This window comes from Corvus moneduloides, chromosome 3 (assembly GCF_009650955.1).
Source record: "Corvus moneduloides isolate bCorMon1 chromosome 3, bCorMon1.pri, whole genome shotgun sequence".
Lineage (NCBI taxonomy): Eukaryota > Metazoa > Chordata > Aves > Passeriformes > Corvidae > Corvus > Corvus moneduloides.
The window spans coordinates 39,454,448-39,479,878 of record NC_045478.1 but is presented as its reverse complement, the minus strand read 5'-3'; the positions used below and the strand labels follow the sequence as shown (position 1 = coordinate 39,479,878).

The following is a 25,431-nucleotide window of genomic DNA, read 5'->3' as shown; positions in this document are numbered from 1 at the left end:
TATTGAGTCTTCTGAGCTGATACAGTACTTAAGCACATGAGCACATATTAATCTCTCTATCCCCCACTCCACATATGAGCATCTGTCTGTGCTGGCCTGTACCATGCACATAGCTGAGAATGCATCTTTGTGTGTTTGGCTGCTGGCCCAGCTAATAAATAGTAGATAAGGGAGAGGAGGGAAAGTGAAAGGCACAAGAAATGCCAGAAAAGAAAGCCTGGGGGAGGCTATGGCGAGGGATCAGGGTGGTTGTGATGGTAGAAGAAAGGGAGTTGGAAATACGATGCCCTTAGTTCTGTTGCTCACAGAGCAATCTGTCCATGGTAAATAGTACTGGAAGCACTGTCAAGCAAATACATTAAAATGAAATAAAAACCTGCATGCACATGAAGGGATTGAGTTTCTTGTCATAAGATGAATGTACCTAGTTATGTTTTGAAGCACACTTAACTTTTCTAATTACAGGTACAACATCCTGCTCAGCTGACATGGCTTTATTAGCTCGTGATAAATGCCTGACATTCTTAAGTGAGAAAATGAGTCAGTTCTTTGAGCTGACTGATTATCAGAAGAATGAACTAAAGATTTATGACAGAACAAAGGAAAAAGAGTTCGTATGGATGGACAACTTTATGGGAATTCACCCATTTTTTATTCCAAGAGGCAAGAGACTGTGGGAGTGGGTGGACATTTATTCTGTGATTTATATTTTCAGTAGTTTTGTTATTCACTAAATCTCAGTAGGATACCTGAACCATCAGAGAACAATTTATTGGTTCTTAAGCCTTAGAAAAATGCCTTTTCTGCCTCCAAGTGTGTAGATAGCAACTCAGTCACATTTATTAAGAAGACACATCTGTTCATTCCCTTTTTTCATTACTTCTTAATGGTTAATGGGCTAGTTTTTATAGACTGTTTTTTGGTGCAACAAAGCTTTTTTTAATTTGGAGTTGTGATTTTCTGTCACTTCTGCATGCTCGGAACGCCTGTTAACTTCCACTAACTAAAGCTGTACAAAGCATGGAAAGCAGGGGTCCTAAATACAAAGCTAAACAGACTGGAGGTTAATGCCTGGCCTTGCTCTAGGCTCTCAAAGATTTGCTACAATTTTTGCAAAATTATTTAGTCCCTGCTTTTCAGTCCCTTGTGGGACAAATTAATGCAAATGGAATTAACAAAACACTGCTTCTTACCCTTAAAATGCAGTGACAGGACTAAAAATTGATGACTGTGAGCTTTCTAACTCAGCTGGTTAGTTTTTAGCACATGGACCTATGTGTTCTTAATGCTGTATTAATTGTTCATATTTGAACTTTCTGGCATTCATGGATTGTGTTAGTCATGCATAAAATTGTGCAAAGTAATGCTTTTTGGTAAGTTGCTTAGAGTTCCCCTCTGCTGATTAGATCGCAAAAGGAATCTCTTGGGATCCCTTTCATACAGAACAGGTATCAAGGTGTGTAGGATGCCTTGGTGATTAACACCTTGTATACCTGAGCAATGCTGTATGACACATTTGGGGGAGTGATGGCCCGGGAGCTATACTGGCAGGAATTTGGCAGACAAGCTCTGTGCTCTCTCCCCACTGTATGCCATAATAACAGTAAAGAAAAAGCAAAGTTTTAATTAAAGGGGTGTTCCTTCACAGAACTGGCAGTGTATGGAATAGATTAATATGTTATTCTGGAGCATGACTGTATTGTATCCCTCAGTGTCAATTCTTCAAGAGCTGCTTTTGAGTGTTAGATCCACATGACTGAAGTGCAAGGACAGATTTATGTTTTTTCAGGGATAGATGCCTAGTTTAAATCATGAACCAGGAGGTATTGAAGTTTCATGCAAAATAAATCATATATCTCTATGCTTTTTTTGCTAAATTCAACGTAAATATATGGAGATGGGCTGAGATGCAGCTATGGGTCAAACAGAAAGTGTGTGTGCCTGATCTCTGAGAACAGCATATAAACTGGAATCTCCATTGCTTGCTGTACTGAGATCAGCAATTTACAGACAGAGTGAGCTCATTCAGAGGCACACTGTCAGCACCTCCAGCATAAACATTCTGGTCTAATTGTTTTCTGGTTTACTTCTCCTTTGTTTTAGGCCCTGTTCTCCAGAGGAACAACACGACAGATTATGCTTTAAATGCTGGGACTACAGCAGTGAATGCACAAAGACTGTTAAGAGCTCTACAGCTTAACAAACCTATTTTGTTGGAGGGCTCACCAGGAGTGGGCAAGACCAGCCTAGTTGCTGCCCTGGCAAAAGCCTCAGGAAACTGTCTTGTTCGAATCAACCTGTCTGAGCAAACGGTAGAATAAAATATTATCTTCATTACTCAGTGTTTATGGCAGGGTAGAAGCCTTGAGTAACTTTTAAAGTGCAGTTCTCTTCAGCACTGTCTCTGAAATGTCAATTCTTCCTTCTTGGTCTCAAGATAAAACTGAATGGGAGGGGGAACCAGAAAGAGCAGTAAGCTTCTGAGAGTGAGTGCCAATTCCCAGATATTTCTGTTCTTTTCAGGTGAAGTCATGCGTATCTTTGTCTACTGTGTTTTTCTTGGCTTCTGCAACATTACTTGAAAACAGCTTTAAGGCTTTTTAGCTTTTCTGTTCCAATTTAAATTTGTGTTGTTAAATATAGTAGCTGGTCACTGGAGTCCTATAATGGAAAAGCTTTTAGCATTTTGCAACTACTGAAAATTTTTAAATAGACCTAAAGTGTAGGTATTAAAAGGGAAGGGAGAAAATGTTAAGTAAAGTTAACAAATGCTGTTTATGAACTTCTGTTAAATTTTGTAATTCCTCAACTCCCCCATTCTGTTCTTTACTCCCAAAGGATGTGACAGACTTATTTGGTACAGACTTGCCTGTTGAAGGTGGGAAGGGAGGAGAATTTGCCTGGCGTGATGGACCATTGTTAGCAGCATTAAAGGCTGGACACTGGATTGTATTAGATGAGGTAAATTCAGGACAAATAAAATGGAATGTTCTAGAAGAGCAAATTTGGTGATTTGTCCTGTGGAATAAATACCTTTGAGTGACGATGCCCTCCCTTCATGGAGGCAGGTGATGACTAGATTTCTTTGAGACAAGAGGACAAGGGTTGAATCTCAGCTTGAATTGCTGCAGAAAGCCAAGGATAGGTTTGATTTACATTTGAAAGTTTTTAGGGAAGAGTGTCAACGGAAGTTTTGGGGCAAGTGTCTTCCATGGATACAATTTCACTGAAATAGAAGGTGTTTTTCTGGGACTGACACACTGTGTTGGTTACTAATTTGAGATGGAGAAGAGTTCCATCTTGCCAGTATAAGCTATCCTGCCACTGCAGGTTTGTTCACGTACCATGTAGCACATGCTTTCACGCGTGTGTGCACAGATCTGCCTTCTTGGCAATATGCATTCTAATTACTTTAGAGTGCAAAATCTTCAATTCTGTAGCCCCTTGTCTACCTTCTTTTCCCCCACTATTGTGAAGAATGCCACTTTAAACAACCACTGTAATTAAATAGCTGAGACTGCCTTAATTTAAAAAACAAACGAACAAAATGCTCTGAGTGCCACAAATCTGTGAACGTAAATTCAGAAGAAACATCTCGAACATGCAGCTTTTATGATGGAGAATTGTTTTGTTATCACAGTGGAAAAAAACAGTACAAATAACAAGTATAAGGGTTAGTTGCTCTAGTGTAATAACAGGCTAGCTGGTGGTAATAACTTGTGCTAGTTCTAGAACAGCAATGAAATGGAATTTTACCTTCTAGATATCCCAGATTATTAAACCAGAGATTATTAAACTAGACATTATGCAAAAATGTTTTGTGGACCATTAATATTGTATCCTTATTTCTCTCCTCAGTTGAATCTGGCTTCTCAGTCTGTGTTAGAGGGGCTAAATGCATGCTTTGACCACAGAGCTGAGATTTATGTTCCAGAATTGGGAATGAATTTTCATGTACAGCACAAGACGACTAAGATTTTTGGATGCCAGAATCCGTACAGACAAGGAGGTGGAAGGAAGGGTCTCCCCAAGTCCTTTCTTAATAGATTTACACAGGCAAGCTTATTTGTTTGGTTTACACTACATCGTGATCCTGTCTTGTAGGTTTCTGGGTGTATAAACACTCTGAATTCTCTTGATTTTATAGGTGTATGTTGATCCACTGTCAGCAGAAGATATGAAGTTTATTGGGAATACATTGTTTCCTGCTATTGATAAAACTATTATTGCTAAAATGGTTGCTTTCAATAACAAGGTAAATATATTTTAGTTTCTTTTCTGTAGAAGTAGGCAGAATGCAGTAAGACTAGAAAAAAATTAAGTCTAATGTTATATTTCCAAGCATTTTTATAGAGAAGTGTGTGGGTAAAAAAAGAGGGGTGAAAGTATATGCAGAAGAAAGTAAAGAACACCACTAAACCTGGTACCAGAATTCTTGTACCACGACAGTCAGATGGTTGGTTGATAACTGACGAGGCATTGGTTTTCATGGAAGATAAAACATTTATACACAGGACAAAGTAGTATTCTGTGACCTTGGGTAAAATCTCTTGTGTCAGCATCTTACTGCATATTCATTTATAAGAGGGCAAGAGCAAATTGGAAAATTGAGCTGAGTGTTAGAGGAATAGTAGGGAAGAGACAAACTAAACCAAGCTTTAGTTCCTGACATATGTTCAGCAAAGTAAATTCAGCCTGCTCTTTCAGTTGTCTCAGTCTTGTAAGCAGTACCAAGGCAGAAGCTCAGTCGAGTTTTTTAAAAAATATTTGAAGACCAGCTTGTGGGTGGAATAAAAGATTAGTTTTTAAATTACTTTTTTTTTCCAGATTGAAAAAGAAGTAATGGCTGAAAAGAAGTGGGGACAGAAAGGAGGACCCTGGGAGTTCAACTTACGTGATCTTTTCCGCTGGTGCCAGCTTATGCTTGTTGACCAGTCCCCAGGATGTTATGATCCAGGCCAGCATGTGTTTTTGGTCTATGGAGAAAGAATGAGAACCAGAGAAGACAAGGAAAAGGTGAGCCATGTGTTCTTCCTTGCTCTTCAGATGGTCAGGAAATATTTATAGAAATCCAAGTATAGATCTCCAATTTGAAGATTCCTTGCTATTCATTCATAGACATTTATCTCTTAAAAAAGAAAAATAGGTTTGTTTGGGGTTTTGAGGTTTGATATAGATATCTGCTCCCCAGGGCATTTGAAATACCAATTAATTAGTGTAAAAGCAGGCAGCTGATGTAAATGAAGACAAATAGAATAATCAAGGACTTAAACAACATACTCTTGTGTGGTTTTGTATTAAATAATATGTTTGCCACCTACTTATCCCTCTCTTGCTTAGAAATCCTGTGCTTTTGTTTAATTTCACAGCATTTAAATGGTATTAAACTGAAAGTCAGTCAGATTGTAAAACTGAAGTTACTGGCTGTACGTGATGGGATATTTCCTCATGGGTTGACTTTCCCCTCCCTGTAACATTGTAATATTTTTCTGTGTTACTAAAGAGCTTATTTATGAAGTGAATTCTATCCCAGTACATTGTTAAAGAAACACATTGCTTACAGTATTTCAAGTCTCGGGAAACCATGATTAATGAAAAGGTTGCTGTGAGCAGCTCACACTCACATGGCTTGCTGCACTTTGAGTTAAATGAGCTTGTGATTTACTGTGTTAGTTACTGTCATACAGATGTGGAGCTGAGAGGAAAAGATACTTCAGATGTAAATCTTTAGAAGTGAATCTTTGGAGCAGTGGATAACTTGAACTGATAAGTCTCTTTTTTGCTCTTTTAACTGTTCTAGGTTATTTCTGTATTTAGAGACATTTTTGGCCAGGAGGCCGATGTGTATACAGGAACCAGGGAGTTTCACATCAATCCATATAATGTTCAGGTAAACTGTTGACAAGGGATTTTGTGATGGGATAGGGAAGGAAAAAACTTGCACAGCTAAACTCCCATTTGCCTCTGTTTGTCATCCCTTTCAGATTGGTTATTCAGTTCTTTCTCGTGGCAACTACATTCCTCATTCTGGCAGAACTCTCTCGCTTCTGCATCATTCACTGCAGTCCCTGGAGCCCATAATGAAGTGTGTGCACATGAGCTGGATGGTGATCCTGGTGGGCCCGGCAGCTGTTGGCAAAACCAGTCTGGTGGAGCTGTTGGCCCATCTCACCGGCCGCCGGCTGAAAATCATGGCGATGAACAGCGCGATGGATACAACTGAACTCCTGGGTGGATTTGAGCAGGTAAATACTGGTTTGGTAATGTTTGGCAGTATTTCTCCTTCCCACCTAATAGTGGCCAGTCTGCAGTGAGTTTGTGTTTGTAAATGGAGCCTTGGCACCACAGTCTTCTGCATGAACTGACTCCCTAATGGCCTTTTTGCAGGTTGATATCAACAGGCCATGGCAGCGCCTTTTGGAAAGGGTGGAGAATGCCGTGAGCACACTCGTAAGGGACAGTCTTCTCCTGGCAGAACTTTGTGCAGATGATGCTGAACTCGTGCTGCGTGCTTGGAGCAATTTCATCCTGAATTACAAACCCAAATCTCTGGGGGAAGGAGGTGGAAGTGTTACAGCTGAATTAGTGAGCAAACTGGAGGGAATACTTGTACTTACCCAGAGACTAAACAACAAAATAAATTCTTACACAAAGGCAGGTATGTATGGTGGGCAGTTGGAAGCACTGAAATTCTCCTGTACTGAGCTACTCAATGTATGATGCAATACAAGCTCTTACCTTGTATTCCTAAGAAAGGGAACTTGGATACGCTATTCTTGCATTTGTACTTGGAAGCACTGATAGCTGTACTTCACATATGTCAGCAGAATAATGTATGAGTTGGTTTTCCTTCTTTTTTTTAATCATTGTTTAAAATAAGGCATTAATACTCATCAAATTTCATCTAAAGAGGGAGAAGGGATGCAGAAAAGTACCTGTTTAGGGAGTAAAGTGTCGATCTGTTTTATATTTCTTTGTGCTTGCAAACCTTTTCTGTTCACATGGATTTTGCCCATGGGAGGCTACTGAAGAGCTGGAGCCTCTGCTGTTATGTTCCCCTAAAAAGTAGGAAGCATATATGTTTATTAGCAAAATAACTACTATTTTTCTCGAATGGAACTGGAAGCTACTTTGTTGATGTAAGTCTCAGTGTAAGATGTATTTCCTTTCAGAGTTTGCTCACCTGGTAGAAGAGTTCCGACGTTTCAAGCTGCAGCAGGCCCAGGCTGCTGACTGCAACAGCCATGGCACTTTTGAATGGGTGGATGGGATGTTGGTTCAGGCCCTGCAATCTGGAGACTGGCTGTTAATGGACAATGTTAATTTCTGCAAGTAAGAGATTTTAGTGGCCTTGTTTCAGTGAATATTTTGACCTCCCCAACTGACTTTGCCTCTTACTGTGTGGTTCACAACTGAGTATTTTGCATTTGATAATACAGAGGAGCAATAAATTAGATTTTCTGGAAGAGTATCTTCCTTCTCAGACAGCTTAGCACTTGATTGTTTTCCTGTTTGTCTTTTGCTCAAGATGGGTACCATTTTGATTTCAGAGGAGAAAGGGATCAAATTGGTACCTTTTTATGACCACATGACTTTGTTTTGAATGTAGCCCATCTGTGCTGGACCGCTTGAATGCTTTGCTTGAACCAGGAGGTGTTCTGACCATGAGTGAGAGAGGTGTCATAGATGGCACAATTCCTACAATAACTCCTCATCCAAACTTCAGGTACTTTGCATTTCTGCTTTTTTTTTTCCAAGGTTTTTTTTCCCTTTATCAAATAGGTTTAGAATAAAGGTGTCATCAGTGAGCCGGTCTTTTGGTATTTTGAATGCTGTTCAGTTTGCCATGTAGTGTAGTGACACTGTCTAGCAAGAAAGAAAACTGCACTGTGGTGAGCATATAAAAGAGAGGTTAAGAGGCTTTGCTTTATATCCCTGTTGCAACACAAACTATTACACTGGAAAATTCATAGCAGTGTGCCTCTGCCTTGATTTTGCATTTCTAATTTAGGATTTCAGCACTTCCCTGTCTCACTGTAATGAAGTTGATGATACATGCATTGAGGATGGTGAAGTCTTTAGATGTGCTGGTTATGAAAGCTGATATATGGGCATAATAATTTTCTTCACAGCTTTTTCCAACCCATCTATAAATTTCAGTTTCCTGCAGTGACAGAACTTAAAAAAACCCCAACAAACCACCCAAACAGACAGTCTATTCTCTCAGACCTGAAGTAGTCTCTGGGGAAGATGGGAGGAGAACATAACAGGATTCTGTGTAATTCCTACCTTTTATAAATCCATAACAAGGATATTGGGACTGATACTCTCTGGCTCCTCTGAATTGGAAACATTTTTGACTTCTCAGAAACCTGTTTTCACTGCTTTGTGTCTCAGAAGTACTTTTTCCTCCTTGCTTTTAAGAGGTGTCTATTGATAGTATTAACTGCTTGGATGTTGGATACTTTGGTTTTTAAATAGCACAGATTTATTTGAAGCTGTTGCTAAGACTTTTAAAAGCATTTATAGCTCAGAGGCATAGTTTAACTTCTCTTTGTAAGTGGGCAAATGATAAAACAGTCATAACTCAGATAATAATGAGTTGAAAGTCATACAGAATATCTGTGTCTAATTGCAAAGTATAACTATTCATACAGATTTCTCATTTAAATTCAGTAGCTGTCTCTGGCTTTCTAGATATCGTGTCCCCATTTTTATGAAGATGAATTTACTTTATGGAGAAGCAGATTTGGTAGTTCCAGATAGTTTAAGGACCTAAGTTACATCTTTAGAATTTAAGGCAGTTGAAATGGATGATTGTTGTAGGTCCCTATCAACTTGAATTATTCTTTTCTAATATCCAACAGGCTCTTCCTTTCTATGGATCCAGTTCATGGGGAAATATCCAGAGCCATGCGGAATCGTGGTATTGAAATTTATGTTCCTGGGGAGACTGATGGAAATGTATTGGACAGTCTGGATTTGAAGTTACTCCTGCATGGTTTGGGTTTAGTTGGAGATAGTGTCTGTGATGCACTTCTGGCTGTGCATTCAGAAACCAAGGCAGCAATTGCAGGTAAAAAAAATCTTCTAGGTGTTTTTTAGCAATGTGGGCTCATTACATATATATGGATGAAGTCTTCGGTATTAAACCCTGGTTATTTTATTGTGTTATGTGCTGATATAAGTAAGCACATAAAACTATAATCAGGTAGTTTTGGATTGGTTTTTTGCCTTCCCAGGAAGTAGGCCCAAGTCATGAAAAAGTGGTAACTACAGTGCTTTGTTACAGAGACCTCAGACTCTGGTGCTAGTCTGTTGTCCCTTGTTATAGGGAAGGCAGTGTATGTAAGTGAAAATTAGCAAAAGAGAGGGGTTGCACAAGTTCTTCTTTGCAGCTGAGTTTCATTCATCTCAGCTGTTTGATGTCTTATTTTGAGCTGGTCATCTGTTATTTACAATCTTGTCAGATTTTCTTATCAACCTTGGGAAGAATCCACTCAGCTTTCAGGATAAGATGATATATTTGTTTTGTATCATGACACCTAAAGTGGTGTTTGTCAGATTAAAGGGTTGACAGTTGCTAAACATTCACATCACCCTAATTGCTGTGAATCTTTCAGGTTCTGTGTCATCGTTGTCACCTTTGCTTCAGGCTGCTGTATTAATTGTGCAGCAAATACAAAGAGGCCTTGGATTAGCAAAGTCTTTTTACAGAGCCTGTTGGGAAGTTTATGGCCGCTCACAACAACTGCAGATTAATCAAAAGGTAAAAGTCCTGTATTTGAGAGCTTTTCTTAGATAACTAGATAAGTGAAAAATGTAACTGCATGAGGCTAGTATTTGAGATCCTGTTTCCTACATGCCTGTGCAAGAGATTGATGGAGATGGTGCTCTTGGAGAGATGAACCAAACAGTACCCTGTTTGGACTCTGAGGCTTGTAGTTTGTAACAGCTTCAGCTGGGATATTGGGATATTCATACTGATGGAGCTGTAGCCCGTAACACTGTGCACACTGTCATCTGTGGACACATTCACTTCCTGTTTGAAACTGTATAGTGTGTTATTTCACTTCTGGTAGGAATGTATTGGTACTTTCATTGTGTATGTTATATAGTGTTTGTAGAAGATTTGGTCTATAATAACTTAATAATAGATACATGTAATGAAAATGTTTCCTGAGCCGTTGTGCTTGAATGCATGTTACATGTTTGAATATGACTCTAAGCTGCTTTTTGGTTGTTTGTTGTAGCTTGTGTTAGAATTGGTTACGAGGCATGCTTCCTCTCTGGCTTCCACTGACACTTGGGGTGAGTCCTTGCTAGCAGTGGGATTGTGGCCAGACTCGCTGCCTTCAGGTCTGTTTGCAGCTGAAGACTCGCTCCTTTCCACAGTCCAGCAGGATGGACAGGTCCTGATGTACTGTCTGCACAGACTAAACCTCAGAAACTGCAGGTAGGCAGGAAACCTTTTTTTTTTTTTTTTTTGTCTAGTAAATAAGAAACAATACATGTGAACTATTTATTGTTTATTGCAAAATTCTGTGTTTATCAAATTGTGCAGGTAGAGACTGTGATTGTCGTGCACTGTAACTGTGTTCCTGTTACCTTTCCATACAACCACTGCAAGTGAAAGTTTAATTATTTACTGCTTTATTCTTAAATCTTCAAAATACGTTCAAAAGACTTGTCTCTTTGATCTTCAATGAGTGCATTTGACTCATTTTGAGAGATGTTAGGAGTAAGCATTTAGCAGAAAATGTGAATGCAAACACTGGGTTTAGTAGGTAATAAGAGCCCCAAAATCTCTTCCTTCGGTTTCCTTCTAAGCTTTAAAAAAACCTGAGCATTGAACTACTTTAAAGTATACTAATGATTCTCTGGATTTCCTGTTTTCATGTAATCGATTATTCATCAGTAATTTTAGGTCCAGTAGTTTCAGATAAAAGCACAAATTTCCTTCTTCAGACAGAGCTGTCTGAAAGAAGCAGAGGCCCATGTGCAGGGGGTATATAAAAGAATTTTTTTTAGTGGTTTCTTGTGCAATATAGCTGTTAATTTTTACAACACTGGGGCAAAAACTTCCTTCCTGCCTTCTCTGCTTAGTAGCCTACTCTGGACAGGTACTGTAGTTTGCTTCCAGTGAAAGAACAAGCTGTAGAAGTTGCTACTAAGATACAATGTTGAAATTGTGAAACCTTAGCAACATGCTGTGTTGTTTGCTATTTTGTTTGTTTGTTTGTTTTTAATCAATGACACTTACTTTCCTGTCTTTTTTAATTTAACTTTGCATATCATTCTGGTGCACAAATCAATTAGAATTTCTCAGTGAAATTCTGTGCATATTCACCTGGGGTAGTGCATGAATTTTTGGCAACAGTGAGCTCCTAACAGTAGACACCCCCAATGGATTTGAAATTGAAAAGTGGTTTTAAAGCTAAATAACGGAGGAAAGATCATTGCATTGCTACACTGATGCCTAAAGATGGTTGCAAAATATATTCTTTCCTGGATCTGGCAGTTCAAGCCCTTGATTGCTGGATTTCTTTGTGTTTCAGGACATTACCAGTGACTCTGCAAGATCTTAAGAAAGTTATGCAGTCCACTAATCCCGAGAGTCTCAAGTTCAGTGCTGTTGAGATTGATGCAAACTGGATGGACAAAATGGAAGTTCTCCAGGCTTCAGTGAAGTTGTTCATAGAAAAGGCGACCAATCAAGATTGGAAATTAAGAGTTAAATGGCTTAACTCCTTAGCCAAAAATCTGCCACAGGTGCTTGGTATGTAATAATTTGTTTGGTCTAAAGGCTGACTTGTTAAGTTTTTGCAAATCATAAGTGTTGTATGAAAACATCCAGACCATTCAAATTATCTGAGTTATGGAGACTCTCAACTATCCACACTAATTCAAGGGCATGGATGCTCCAGGGAGGGATAGAAACAGGTTGTGCATGTTAGGGAAATAAGGAGACTTTGGGCTAAGCATTATCCTTTATTATTCAAACGTGGGTAACTTGTGCCGCTTCTGAATTAGTTATTTTTGGATGGCTCTTGGTCTGTGTAAGCAAATACACCTTTTCACTTTTTTTTTAGTGATAGTGAAAGCAGTCAAATGCCTTCTGTGTATTTGGTATTAAAATACAAATGCTTAGAAAGCCAAGAAACTGTAGAACTGAGATTTCCTGAAGCAATGTTGTCTGAACATTCAGGATAATAGCTGAGATGAGCTATTCATTTAATTACAGTATTAATCTCATTAAACTCCTGGAGCATTTAGGCAGGCACTAGTCCAAGTAATTTACCCATTTAGCTTTCTTCTGTGGTCTGAAATCTCAGACTATGTTGTCCCTATATTAATGGGATTGCTTCCTCTTTATTTTGCTGTCTTTTCAGGCAGGTAGGTTTGCAAAGTAGAAAATACCTAAAAAATTACTTTTAATGAAAAGTATGCTTTTTTTTTAAATTGTAAAGAAAATACCCTCTCCCCCCCCCCCCACAACAGATGTGTTGAGAGGAAGATTTGAAGCTATAAACTCAAGGATTTTCACAAACCATATATTTAATAGCATACATGTAGTATCACCAGTTCAACTAGACCTCCTTGCTGGATTTATGTCGTCAGCCATGACATTCTGGTGCTTTTAAGACCTTTTGGAGCTAATACAAAATACAACCAACCAGCATATCCAGAGTGCATGCACAGATTTGATTCAATCTGCTTGTGCTGGCTCAGTTGAAGTTATCTTTCTTGATTTTTACTAAATGCTCTTCTGTGCCCATGTTCTCCCCTCTTCACCTGCAGATTCAGTGCGAATTCAGCTGGAAGCAGGTGCTGTAGCCCTTGGTTGTTTTTATGCCAGTCCTCTCTCATCTGGAGTCAGTAACATGATCAAGTTGCTACAGCCAACTATGACAGGTACTTCTGAAAAAGATGGATGTAAGACATTGCTTCCTTTATTTGTTCTCTGAACACACTGCAACCCTTCTTAGGAAATGTATGTAGCAAAACACTCAATTCTAAATATATGTTGCTTCTGTCATAAAAGAAAGTACAACGAAGAAATTAAAACAAAAAAATCAATTACAACAAATACGAACATTCTTGCTGTCTAGAACAGCAAGTATGACAATTAAATGCATTCATCCTATTCAAGTTAGATATGAGTGCTCTGCCCATGAGTCCTGGCTGTGTATCCGTGACTCAGATGTATTCCTACAGCTCAGGGTGATGTTCTGAAGAGTGATTCAAATATTCACTGCCTTTCTGACTTGATAGATTAGGCACCCTGGTCTTTTTTCCCCAAGATTTGTGTTAGTCCATCTGAAACCCCTGTTTTGGCCTATAATTTTCCCTTGGTGTTTTGTGGGGGCTCAGGCCTGTGGCTTCATTTCCAAGCTTGTTAGGTGCATGGAAACTACATACAGTGACACTGGACCTTTTATGGATGATCCTGGGTATATTGCTTGGAATGTGAGCTGGACTTGAGTTTCCAAGCTGTGTTTGGGTGCTCTAACCCCTGTTTTAATTTATTGTCAGTGTTCTGTTTTCCAGAACCTGCAGTCAGTTTTAATGCTTTTCTGTTTGGATATCTGGAGTGAGAGAGTTTGACTGCCTTCTTCCTAGGCTGCTTCTTTATTTCCCTAATGTTCTTGTATAGGCAGGGGGATCAAGAAAAGAACTGAGTAATGTTTCACTGCTGTCCTGTCTTGTCTGCCTTTCCAGATGAACATGTGATGCCTCTGGACCCAAGATGGAACATGCAGTTTTTGGAAATCATTAGAAATTCAATGAGCTTTGATACAGAAATGAAACACACAGACCAGCTTCTTATCCTTTTGAAGTCTGCAGCAAATCGGTGGGTTACAAAAAAACCCTTTAAAGAGTGCCCAGTGCCTGTAACCAGTGCTGAGTAAACCTTTGTGGTGTCTGCCACGTGTGTTTTTAGGTTTTGATAGATGTGATCTAAAATACCAGGCAGAGGTTTTGTACAGGTATTTAAATTCTTTGCTTCTGTTTTCTGTAGATGCATATTAAACACAATCACTTAATATAGGGAGCAGAGCTCCCGGCATTCCATACATGGTGCAGTACTTCAAGGACAAATCAGAATGTTGGGATAAAGCATTAAAGAGGCAGAAGCAGCAGTGTGAAATCTCTGAAAAAGCTGAAATAGTTGCCCTGCTTTTGCATATGGACTGTTTTTCCTAACAAGATGAAAAAGTGCATAGATTCTGGAGTTAAAGTGTAAGGAAGCAGCTGCTTACATATCCCAGAGGCCATGGTGTTGCACCTGTTAAGTAGCTCACTGGTTTTTCCTTCTTGGTGAAGTCAGGAGTCTGCTCCTTGTGAAGCTTGCTTCTACAGAAACCATATTCAAGCAATTATCTGTTGCAATTTTCTGCACCTGGTTCTTCTTCCATAATACAGTGAATACATTATGTCACTTTGTAGTTCAAATGTCATGTTGTAGCTCACCGTTGTCATAAAGCCAAGGATTTAAAGCAGTACTGGATTGGTAACAACTTTATTTTTACTTCAGGGCAGTGTTATTTCTTGACCGAGAAAAAAGAAGTTACATTGAGAAGAATTTGATTGCCAGCAAGAAGCCAAGAAACAGTGTCTTAAGAATGTCTCTAGATTTCCACAAAAGTGGGTTGATTTTTGCTGTTCCTTTTGGTTCTGTAGTCAATTTGAAATATGGTTAATTTGCATTGTTACGAAATGTATACTTTAAACATGGTGTGCAAAGAAAGAGTATGTGAATGTAAAGCAATCAGATGAGGACTAGTGTGGTATCTAACACATTCTTCTTAAATTAGATATACCTTAGGCTACACTATTTATGTCCCACCTCTATGAGGTAATGAGTGGATATGATTTCTCTCTTAATTAACCAAACTTTAGGATAACAGTGGAGAGAAACTGGAATAACATTCTGTCTTTAGCTAATATGAATAACTAAGTTCTTCAGATTATGTAAGTAGGAAGTTTTACTTCTAAAACAAAAGGTAAGATTTAGTGATGAGGTTAGTGTGCTGCATAGAAGCAATTGATCAAGGAATCCCTCATAATGTTTTTTTTTAATATGTGTATAAAATGCAAAGAGGTAATAGAGAATTGTGCAAATAATGAAGGACTACTTATATTGCTTAATTTCTTGGATCTTTTCCAAGGCTGTGGGTTTTTTTTCTCAATTATAGAGAGGTTCTAGTGATCAGAAGTTGACCCTTATGTGTCATGTGATGTGGCTGGAATATTCAGTCCCTCCCTTTCTTTTCCTCTTCCCCAAACCTCAGATCCAGGGAGTTACAACTGTCTTCCTCATGGAATCGTGGTCAACCTTGCTGCTTTCTTTGAACTTTGGGATGCATTTGCACTTCACTGGGTGAAGTCTAATCAGGTGGCCTTAAGTGACAATGACATGCATGATGTGAGTAGACTTTCCATAGTACATTTAGGGTTAAGTGAAATGTGATTGTGTGCAGAACACTAGTTTCAGGGACCATGAAATAAACAGCAGTGCTTCTGTCTGTATTCAGAATATGCCTAACAGCAGGCAAATGATCATGTTTGTTTCAGTAGCTGTATTTGTGCCCTCTAATACCTGCTTAGGATGGCATGAACTGTGCTGTAGAAGTGGCTGTTTGATGATAAAGGGAGTATCCATTTCTATCTGTGATAAGAATATCTGAACCCTGACAGCTGACATACAGGTCACAGGGGTGGTTCACTCCTCCCTCTCCCTTTTCAGACCATGAATATAATTTTGCTGAAATCTTGACATTGTAGACTTGGTGCAGGGATTGTTTGGTTTTGGCTGGTGTAGTTCCACCTGCCAGTGTGGTGTTTTTAGAGAGCCTGCAGTTGAGTCCTGGTTGTGTAGCACTAAATACAAAGCATTGTGGGACTCTAAGTTAATATATGGTGATGGTTTTGCTTTTTCTCTTGCTTGAACCACGCAGTATTGTGTAACCTGCAGCAGTGGTAACACTGTAACCTCCTTGGCTTGTTGCTAGATTTTCTACTGCTCGCTGTGGCGGGACCGGTTCTGGGCAGTGTCTGACACTGTCACGGTGGATTCGCCAGGGTTGTCACTTCTGGCTCTGCACTGGCACTGGGTTATGAAACACCTAATTGACAGAATTCCTCAGATGCTTATTGGATCAGACCAGAACAAGTGAGTGGCTTTGTTTGGTGGTTTTTGATTTGTTTCTGTTACATGGCTGTATAAATTACTCTTTTCTTTAGTGTTACAGCTAATTAGCATTGTTTGGATTAGTGTCCCAAGTCATGTTCCATTAGTGATGCAAATAACAATGTATTAAGTAGCTGTTCATTTTTAAAATTTGTGTTTCCTAGCACTGTGCGTCTGCGTGCTCGAATGATCATCTAGAAATTTTACCCCCTTAGTGAAAGGATGAGAGAGAGACTTTCCTATGCATCCTTTTGCCTTGTTTCTCAAACTTCCGTTAACTGTGTGGGCTTTTTTTTCCCTCTGCCCCTCCCTTTTTTTTGTTTTTTCTCTACAAGGATTTCCAGGGAAATTCAATCTGTTTCACAGCAGATTCAGAGCTGCTTGGTCAATCCTTCTGGTATTTCAGCCAATATGAAGATACTACAGAAGTCTCTAGGAAGACCCCTTCCTTTTAAGGTATCAATACTCTGCTCTGTTTGCAAAAGATTTGTATTTCCAGCAATGTCCAGATAGGCTTTAATGTATTTACAGCACTTGCTTTCCAGGACAGCAAAAACACATTTCTTTTGTGTTTGTTAGATTGATTGAAAGAAAGTTTCAGCATATGTTAATGTACATCTCTTTTGAGAAATACATCAGTTATCCAGATAACGTTTCTACTATGAATTATGATATGTATAGAAAATATTTGTTTAATACAGAGGGGTGCCTTTGCATTCATGTTGGTGACCAGTAGTTAGACCTAGGTTTTTATTACCTTATCTCTCAAGGATACTCACCTATCAAAAAATGCACGTGGTTTACTTAGTGAGACTTTGAAGAACATTCAGTGCTTACTGAGAATTTGGAGAGATCCAAATGTATTTAAGCATCCAGATGTATCTAATGTATCTAAACATCCAAATGTATTTAAATTGCAGGTGTAAACTGCAATTTCTTTTAAGTCACAGTAGATCCTGAGGGGGTTTTTTTATCATTTTGTGTATTTATCGCCCTTGATTTAGGTAAGTTGCCATGTTGAAGTATTATTTGTCTGCATAATATATGTAGTTTCTCTATGAAGGAAAAAAACTCTAACTTGACAAGGAGGAATTGTGGTCACCTGTTTCAATTTCTGTCTTCCTGCTGTATTGAATCAGGCTACTAAAAGATTATTGTTAAGCTGTTGTTGCAGGCTGGTTTATATATACTTGTACTTTAGTTGTGCGCACGTGAATTCAAAATCTTAGTTTTAACTGCAGTCCCAAATCTTGTTTGTGGTTTTGTTAGTGCTGCTGAAACAAATTGTCCTTTTCACGTTTCCAGGATAAACTGGGCATGGAATGTTTTTCTCAGTTAAAAGCTCTCAGCAAAGCACTGAACACCTTGGAGCTAAGATTGGCCTTTGGAGAAAGTAGGTGGCAGGAAAAAATGTGCTGTGTGAAAATCGCTGCTGCAGGAGTAAAGATGAAGAAAGCATTGCTGCAAGCTGATGGCCTGATAATAAGAGCCAATCATTTAGAAGATGTTAGTCTGGGTAGGTAACACTTGGTAAGAGCCCAGCAGGATGGTTTCTGCCATCTCCATTCTTTCATACACAGATGGAAAGGGTGTTAGATGTTCACTGACAAGAAACATAGTACGTGCATTTATGTGCCTTTTATATTCTGTCAAACAGATCAACTACAGATATTTCTGAAAGCTCTACATTCACAACTGAAAGCAGAAGGAGTCACATACAGTTATTCAGAAGAAAGGCTTCCTGAAAACACCATCTCCAACCAGTTAGACCCTGCCTTGCTGAATCAGCTCTGCAGTCAGGTTCAGCTGTGGCCTGCAATGGAATACATAGGGGTGCTCTGGCAGTACAAACTGACAGCAGATTGGCTGGCCAAGGCTTGTGCAAGAAGGTAAGAAGAAGGCTGGAGAAAGAAATCCTTTATTTCTTTCATGAGATTCAGAATCCCTAGCTAGAAGCTGTAACTTTGGTGCTTTACATCTGCATGTAAATCTGTGTGTATGTATTTGTAATCTATATACACCTGTGTGCATGTGCATATATATCTGTGCAGCACACAAATACATGGGGTATTAGGAATCAACAGAAGATGTTTATCACCAGATTGCAGGGGGCTACTGCAGAAAGACTAAACTAGACCTGGAAATGAAGGAAGTAAACTAGCATGCATGCTTCCTTTTGTGTAAACTATACATTCATAGAATCACAGTTTAAATTAATAGTTAATTTAAGAAGTGTTTGTGTTGTTTCAAGGGGCCAAGTGTATTTATTTTTAGTCTGGTTTACCATTCCTTAAAAGAAAGCTATTCATTTATGGACTTCAGTGAAAGCTAATTTTTGTGTAATGAGACTCTTAGAATCATTGGTTCACTCTTGAATTCAGCAAAGTTCTGAATTTTCACAAAAGCTATAAAGCTAGAAAACAGTTTCTCCCCAAATGCTTTGTATGGTTTGCTCAACATGGAGCTTATAGCTACAGGACATTCCACTTTTCCCCCTTTTTCTTGTGTTTAGATTTTGTCAACTTTGAAGGATTCAAGTGTTTTGAGTAGTATTTTCTTGTTCTTCTCCAACATTTGAAATGCTGTCATTTTAACCTTTCGGTGACTTTGCTTGCCATCTCAATTTGTTTTACTATCCAAATGATTTGTTTCATGTGCCCTGCTTAAGCATTGCTTAGGTTGTATTTTTTTTACCTGCTACAGGAATAACTGCAGTCAAGAATTAAGCATATGTTCAGATCTAGCTCAGTTTATAGCTTTTTCTCTGAAGTTGACACCAGCTGCTTCTCACCAGCTCTCTGGACTGTGGCACTTGTTACACCTTAATGAAGTAAGGATAAGTTTTATTTTAATTTAATTAAATCAGATCTTTAATTAATCTTGCAGAAGTTTTCAAAGGTTCTTCAAAATACGTATATCACTAAGATTTTTGACATGCAGTTTTTCTGCCTCTGCCTGACAAAAACTGTTCCTTCTTTTAACAAGAAAGGTTATTAAGTGTGAGCCTTGAGAAAATGTAATTAAAGCACAATGTTGAAAGATAAAATACAACAAAGTCTTAAATAACATAGTTCTGTATGATTTAGTTTGGTAGTATTGTTCCATACATGCATCTGTGACCTAGTGGAAAACAGGAAATTGTTTAGATGGCAGGTGCCAGCTTGGTTGTATCTATGTGTTCAAAGTAACTTTACACTGAAAAATGCTTTCCTCTATTCCCATGTCCCTTTAGATCTGTTGCAAATCAAACAGACTGATAAAACTACTTTATGCATTTTCTGTAGAACGTTTAATAACTCTGGTTAATATTTATGATACAATGGTTGTGTTCCCACAAAGCGAAGTAAGGCACAAGTTCACTTTAAATGCTTCAGAGCAGAGTTTTGGATGGCTTTACCTGTTTCATGCCTCTGCACCCTCGTGTATCGTAACAAAAGGTTGCGCAGTCATAGACTAGAGGCTGTATTCTAACAACTTGCTCTGTAAACATGCTTCATATTTCACAGACAGGAGACAGTGCTGACATCAGGAAGTGTACTCTGTGTTGAGGAGATGCAAGGAAATACTATGTGAATTTGAAAGGATCTTGGAGAATATCTTGTACTGTCCCTACTGAGAAACAGAATCATGCTTTCTTTGTACGTGTGTGTGCTTAATTCTCTTTTGCTCCCTGTACATTAGTCTCACCTCTAGGTTCTTGTTTCTCCTTAGATATCCCCTGAAGAAATGTCTCTTCTGTCATCTCAGCTAGTTAATGCTGTGTTAGCATCCTTTTGGAGCAGTACTTTCACTATGGACCCAGACTACTGGTTGACTTGGAGGCCACTGCCTGCAACAGAGGAAAACAGCTTCTCTAAATCCCATGTGAACCGTTCTATGAAGGTTTGTCTCTTCTGACCTAATCGAATTCTAGGCTGAATGCTCTTGTTGACTAATTCAGCAGCTTTCTAAAGCCATTGTAAGTTCTGTCATAGTCAGTGCAAGTTGCATCTGAACAATCTAACTCTTAATCTCTTAATTTAGGGCCCAGGCATTTTGACCCGAGCTGTTTTCTCAAAGTGCTTCTTTGAAATTCTAACTAGCAGTAGCAAGACAAGCCAGTGGGATGTGAGTGGGCTTCCTGTCCTGTCATCATCCCATGTAACACTGGGAGAATGGATGGAGAGAGCACAGCAGCTTCACAGAGTCAGCACAGCGCTGTGGACCAACCTGGCTGTCTCTTCAATAGCAGATTTTAGGTATTAAGACCTCTCTTCCACATATAAGTTATTTAAATCAAGCATGTTACAGAAGTTTGCTTACTGTGTGTAAACTTCTCATTCCTTTTCCTCCAGACACACAGATGCTAGACTGCAAGGAATAATGCTAAGCAGACAGCTCTCTGCCCTGGTAGATCTGGTTCCAATGGATCTTCAAGAAGAATTTTTGGAGTGCTGTGAGAAGCTCTACCTCAGGGATCCTGTTGCATATGAGTACCTTCTCAAGACACTTGGAAGCATCACTGATCAGGAGCTACTTCCTAAAGAATTTCTGTTTCTTCTGCTCACGTGCTTGCATCAGTTCTATGGGGAAGGGCTTCAGGAGTTACCAGAGACAGCTTGGCGAGGAAGCCTCTGGGTGGTCATTGGCTTGGTGCAGATCCAGATGTGGCTTCCACAGACCAGGTTTGATCCAGCTGTTAAAAGAGAATACAAGCTCAAGTACTCAAAAGAAGAGGTGAGTATGAAGCCAAGTTGGCTTTTACCATTGTTATGTATAAAATCAACACAGAGGAGTTTGGCTTGGGGGGTCCTTGGGCAAATATTTGGTTGTGATTTTTAAACTATACAGTTAGAACTTCTTTTAGTGTCCAAGAAGTTGATGTACCTACTTGGTTACTAAAATCAGAACTGCTGTGAATGGTTTATTCTTTCCTTTTTAGTTATACCAGCTGGAGTGTGAATGGCAAACACATGACTTTTCATCCCAACTGCATACAGGAAAAAGTATTGAAGATGAAACAGTCAGCAACTATATTCATCCCCATATCAGGTAACACCCCGGCCCTGAACCCATCTCTTTTAGTTTGGACATGTCATCTTTGTGTGCTCAGGCTTTGAAACTTTTCTCCTCAGCTTTACAGTTTTTCTCTCTTTCTGTAGAAACTAGAGTTGCTGGTTTTAAAGTATCAATTTACATATTGAGGTGGAAGAGAAAAATACAGAAGCTGTGCTCTTTACTTGCAGTAAGGAATTGTCAGTACACTTTGTACTGCTGTAAATAGAGCAATTAAAGCAGTGGCCATCATATACTCATAAAGTTGAAACCATGCCCAGAAGTAAAAATAATGCTATACATTTAAATTACTGTACTTTTGTTAAAATGTGACAATGTTATCAGTCAGTTGAAATGAGATGAATTGTTTATCTATCACTGTAGTTCCTCAAGGCCACTATACATGACAGTGCTATTTTGCAAAGTTCTTCAGCTGGTATTACTGGGGAGAAATCTCCATATGTGTATTTTAGCAGTAGCCTTTGCCTATGTTGCTGTGGATGAATTAAATTTCTTACCACACAGAGTACGCTGTTGACATTCAGAATCTGTAGCCACTGTTACTTTGTTTGGGGCTTTTTGTGGTTCTTTTTTTGTCTGAGGAAATTTTAAGCAAAGACAGCTTTCTCCTTTGTGCAGCCTTCCAGGTGTGTTCCTTGTACATGGAGATAAAAACTATCTATTATTCACAATTTTCCACTTTTAATAGGAATTTTTGATTTCATTATTACACATGTAGAGGACCTGCTAGTTCCATGCTACTGCTTAAAGAGAATGATAATCACTGAAAGCAGATTCTGAATGGCTGAGTTTTACCAATTGCATTACTTTTTTCTTAATGCTCACAGAGCTGTCAGGTGGCAAGAAAAAAGTAATTGAAGCTTGTTGAAGTGACAGGGAGAGAAATCTACACCTCGGTGCTAAACGGCTGTCCTTTGTGTTTCCCTTGTTTGCTGTTTTGCACAAAGTAGCAGAGTATTTCTGATTAATCTTCCTCTTTAGCTAACTGTTACGTTAGAGCTGTTTAAACAGGTTTGTATGAACCATATTTCTATGTCTAAACTGGTCAATGTTATTTCTTAACAGACTGTTGCATGAAAGAATGCAAAGGCTGAAAGAGCAGATAAGCAGCCTTTCTAGAAGGAAGGCCTTCAGGCCTCCAGCTCCACTGTATGATTGCTTGTACCAGGAGGCTCACCAGTACATCAACAGCATAGCACGGGTTTCCTCAGTCCAAGACCTTCTAGCCCGCCTTCTGCAGTTCCTCCGTGGAGAGAGACCTAAATCACTGCAGGCTGTACAGAGCCTGTTAAACGAAGAAGCATCGTGGCAACAGTCACACCATCAGTTTAGAAAACACCTGGCAGAGGAGTATGCTGCATTCCCTGATGCCATCATTCCGCTCCAAGCTGCCATCGTGCAGCTGCAACATGGCATGCGGTTAGTGGCTTCTGAAGCGTGTGCAATGCTGCAGAGCTTTGTGTGCCCAGCTGATCTCACCAACCTCCTCACTTCTTTGTTGGCATTTCCTTCTGTTGGCCATGCCCTTCCTACTTACTTTGCTCGGGCAGAAATTTTATGCTCAGTGAATTCAGTTGGGGTACTTAATGGACTTAAAAAGTTCTCTCTGAAGCACTCTGAAGGAGGATCTGAGGGAACTGAACAGCCTTGCCCAGCTCTGGAACAACTCCTGGTGAATGCTTTGTTGCATCTTCGATGCCATGTACTATCCAGAGGAGAGATGGACCAGAAATCTCTGCAGCTCTTCAGACATCTGTGTCGGGTAAGCTCTGGTTGCCCGTAACTGCAATTCTTGCACTGAACTTGTCCCCTGTGGAAGATGTGGATCTCTTAAAACAGGTCTAGAGGAGGCCCACAGAAATCAGAGGGCTGAAACACTTCTCTTATGAATGAAGGCTGACAGAGTTTGGGTTGTTCAGCTGGAGGAAGAGATGTCTCTGAGGAGACATTGTTGTGGCTTTTCAGTATATAAAAGGGGTTTATAAAAAGGATGGAAGGAGACTTTTTACCAAGGCTTGTAGGACAAGGCATAACAGTTTTAAACTGAAAGAGGGTAAATCTAGATTGGATATGAAAATAATTGTTTTAAAATGTGGATGGTGAGACACAGCAACAGGTTGTGTCCAGAGAAGTTGTGGATGCTGCAACCCTGGAAGTGTTTGAGAGTGATTGGATGGGGCTTTGAGCAACCTGTCTACTGAAAGATGTCCCTGCCCATGTTAGAGGGGTTGGATTAGATGATCTTTAGAGGTCCTTATCTTGATAATCATTAGTATGATGTTCTTTAAAATTTTCTAAATTTTTCCCACTTAATTGTAAAAGATAATCTAAAATACTGGATTAACTTGTTTGGATTTATCAAGGCATAAAATTAGAGCCTGTAACAATTACCAAAGATTTTATTTATATAAGAAAAACTTCAAATAACAAAACCCAAAAATGGGGACACAAAGAAAAAAACACCCCAAAGCAAACTTTGTAGTGTTTCTTTATAAAATGTTTAAGAAAGGAGACTAGAATTTGGTTGAATACTCTGTTGCATATTGTTGTCTTTGCATTTACCTCATTAGCTTGTTAAGAGGGCAGTTCACAAATGTTGGATGGCTTTGATTTCTACTATTGTAGGCCACAGAGGAGGGAAGAGCCAAGCAAAATAGATGCTGCCCCGTTGAAGGAATAGGAGATGATTTTAAATGTTAACTTGTGTAGAAGCATCCTGCTTTGTGTTTCCTTAGGCAATTGTAAATGAATGGGATGAACAGGAACGCCGTGCCCAAGAGCAGGAGGCAATAGAACGCAGCCTGTACAGATACAGGAGTAAAAGTCATGGGAAAGGACAGAGTGAGGAAGAAGAAGAAGAAGAATTTAGGAAGAGATTTCCTTTTCATGAAAAGGTAATAGCTGTAACTGTTAAGAAATACAAAAATTACATCTGAAGTTGCTCCTGAAAATACATGCTATTAATGACATGAGGAATGAAGCAGTTTTTCCTTCAACCAAAAGCCGGATGGGGGTAGATTTTGATAGGTATTAAGTTACGCGCCTGTGGTTTATTTTATCTTCTGACTGCAAAAAGTTTTTGGGATTAATTTCCAGTACTGTGGTTGGGTGAATAATCCCAAGTTATATAACTGAATGATAATGTAGTTACTTGTAAAAATCAGGAATTTTATTAATTTAGCAAGTAAAGTCATCTGAGGTCCTACTACCTATGGAGAAGGCTGATCTCCTTGATTAAATAAAGCAGCTGGGAGAGAACAGTTCAGGTCCTCAAGCAACCACACAGTGTTGAGGTGGTTTACCAGCAGACACAGCTGCTGTGTTTTCTGAAAAGGGGTTTAGTTGGCAGCAGCTCAGGGATCACTGTACTGCACACTTGCCTGCTGTAGTTATGCCCTGAAATGTTCTGTACACCTGTGTTCTGTTTCAGACTCGCAGTCTGTCTGTATGGTACCAGCTGCAAATCATTAGCATGTCCTTGCAATGCCAAAAAAAAACCAAAAAAGGAGATAGGGAGAGGAGGCATTAAAGGAAGAAATTAAAATTTACTTTTGATTTTCATGTAATTTGCAGGACTTTGAAGATATCACAGCTCAGCCAAGCCTAGAAGAAAAAATGGAAACCGAAGATCCAGTGGAAGACCAGCTGGAAATTAACAGAGCCCTTTTGTCCAAGAGCTCTATGCAAACAGTAATGAAGGTTCATCAACAGTTGTGCTTAAACTTTGCTCGATCCCTGTGGTATCAACAGAGTCTGCCTTCTCATCAGGCCAAGCATTATTTTAGTACATTTATTTCCTGCTATCAGACTGGTGCATGCCTGGTGTCACAATTCTATCCTTTAATTGGTAAGACTGCTAGCAGTATTTCAGATATGCAGGTTTAGATTTGTAACGATTTGTCTAAAAATAATTGCATTACAGGCCATGAAACACACATATTATGGTGAAAATGCACAAACCTGAATTTTCTTTTTCCAAAGAATTTGCCCCAAGTTCAGAATTGTCTTATGGAATGCTTTGATTTTTATTCTTTTATGCATTTTTTTAATTCCATTTGGTAATACAGAAGACCAACACAATTTAAAAATGTATTGAATACTGAGTGACATTTTGATCACATGGATCTACATAGTCCTGTGGAAGATAAAGCACTTGAAGAAATTTCCCAGAAGTAAATTTT

General features: G+C 39.1%; 1 protein-coding gene across 2 annotated transcripts in view; it reads left to right on the top strand.

Moving 5' to 3' along the window:
* The window catches only part of MDN1 (midasin AAA ATPase 1), a 93,453-nt gene that overhangs the window by 37,631 nt on the left and 30,391 nt on the right, over positions 1 to 25,431 (top strand). For both annotated transcript variants that reach the window (XM_032105052.1, XM_032105051.1), the window contains exons 35-65: positions 466 to 663; positions 2,104 to 2,312; positions 2,839 to 2,961; positions 3,859 to 4,056; positions 4,148 to 4,255; positions 4,828 to 5,016; positions 5,801 to 5,890; positions 5,985 to 6,245; positions 6,388 to 6,658; positions 7,173 to 7,332; positions 7,610 to 7,726; positions 8,868 to 9,076; positions 9,624 to 9,769; positions 10,254 to 10,456; positions 11,559 to 11,779; positions 12,802 to 12,915; positions 13,723 to 13,855; positions 14,540 to 14,649; positions 15,297 to 15,430; positions 16,017 to 16,177; positions 16,531 to 16,651; positions 17,501 to 17,711; positions 17,853 to 18,084; positions 18,899 to 19,025; positions 19,907 to 20,077; positions 20,219 to 20,433; positions 20,530 to 20,911; positions 21,117 to 21,226; positions 22,316 to 23,012; positions 23,986 to 24,144; positions 24,824 to 25,097. In XM_032105052.1, coding sequence (XP_031960943.1) covers positions 466 to 663; positions 2,104 to 2,312; positions 2,839 to 2,961; positions 3,859 to 4,056; positions 4,148 to 4,255; positions 4,828 to 5,016; positions 5,801 to 5,890; positions 5,985 to 6,245; positions 6,388 to 6,658; positions 7,173 to 7,332; positions 7,610 to 7,726; positions 8,868 to 9,076; positions 9,624 to 9,769; positions 10,254 to 10,456; positions 11,559 to 11,779; positions 12,802 to 12,915; positions 13,723 to 13,855; positions 14,540 to 14,649; positions 15,297 to 15,430; positions 16,017 to 16,177; positions 16,531 to 16,651; positions 17,501 to 17,711; positions 17,853 to 18,084; positions 18,899 to 19,025; positions 19,907 to 20,077; positions 20,219 to 20,433; positions 20,530 to 20,911; positions 21,117 to 21,226; positions 22,316 to 23,012; positions 23,986 to 24,144; positions 24,824 to 25,097 — 6,054 coding nt within the window. The remainder of the gene's footprint in view (positions 1 to 465; positions 664 to 2,103; positions 2,313 to 2,838; positions 2,962 to 3,858; positions 4,057 to 4,147; positions 4,256 to 4,827; positions 5,017 to 5,800; positions 5,891 to 5,984; positions 6,246 to 6,387; positions 6,659 to 7,172; positions 7,333 to 7,609; positions 7,727 to 8,867; positions 9,077 to 9,623; positions 9,770 to 10,253; positions 10,457 to 11,558; positions 11,780 to 12,801; positions 12,916 to 13,722; positions 13,856 to 14,539; positions 14,650 to 15,296; positions 15,431 to 16,016; positions 16,178 to 16,530; positions 16,652 to 17,500; positions 17,712 to 17,852; positions 18,085 to 18,898; positions 19,026 to 19,906; positions 20,078 to 20,218; positions 20,434 to 20,529; positions 20,912 to 21,116; positions 21,227 to 22,315; positions 23,013 to 23,985; positions 24,145 to 24,823; positions 25,098 to 25,431) is intronic.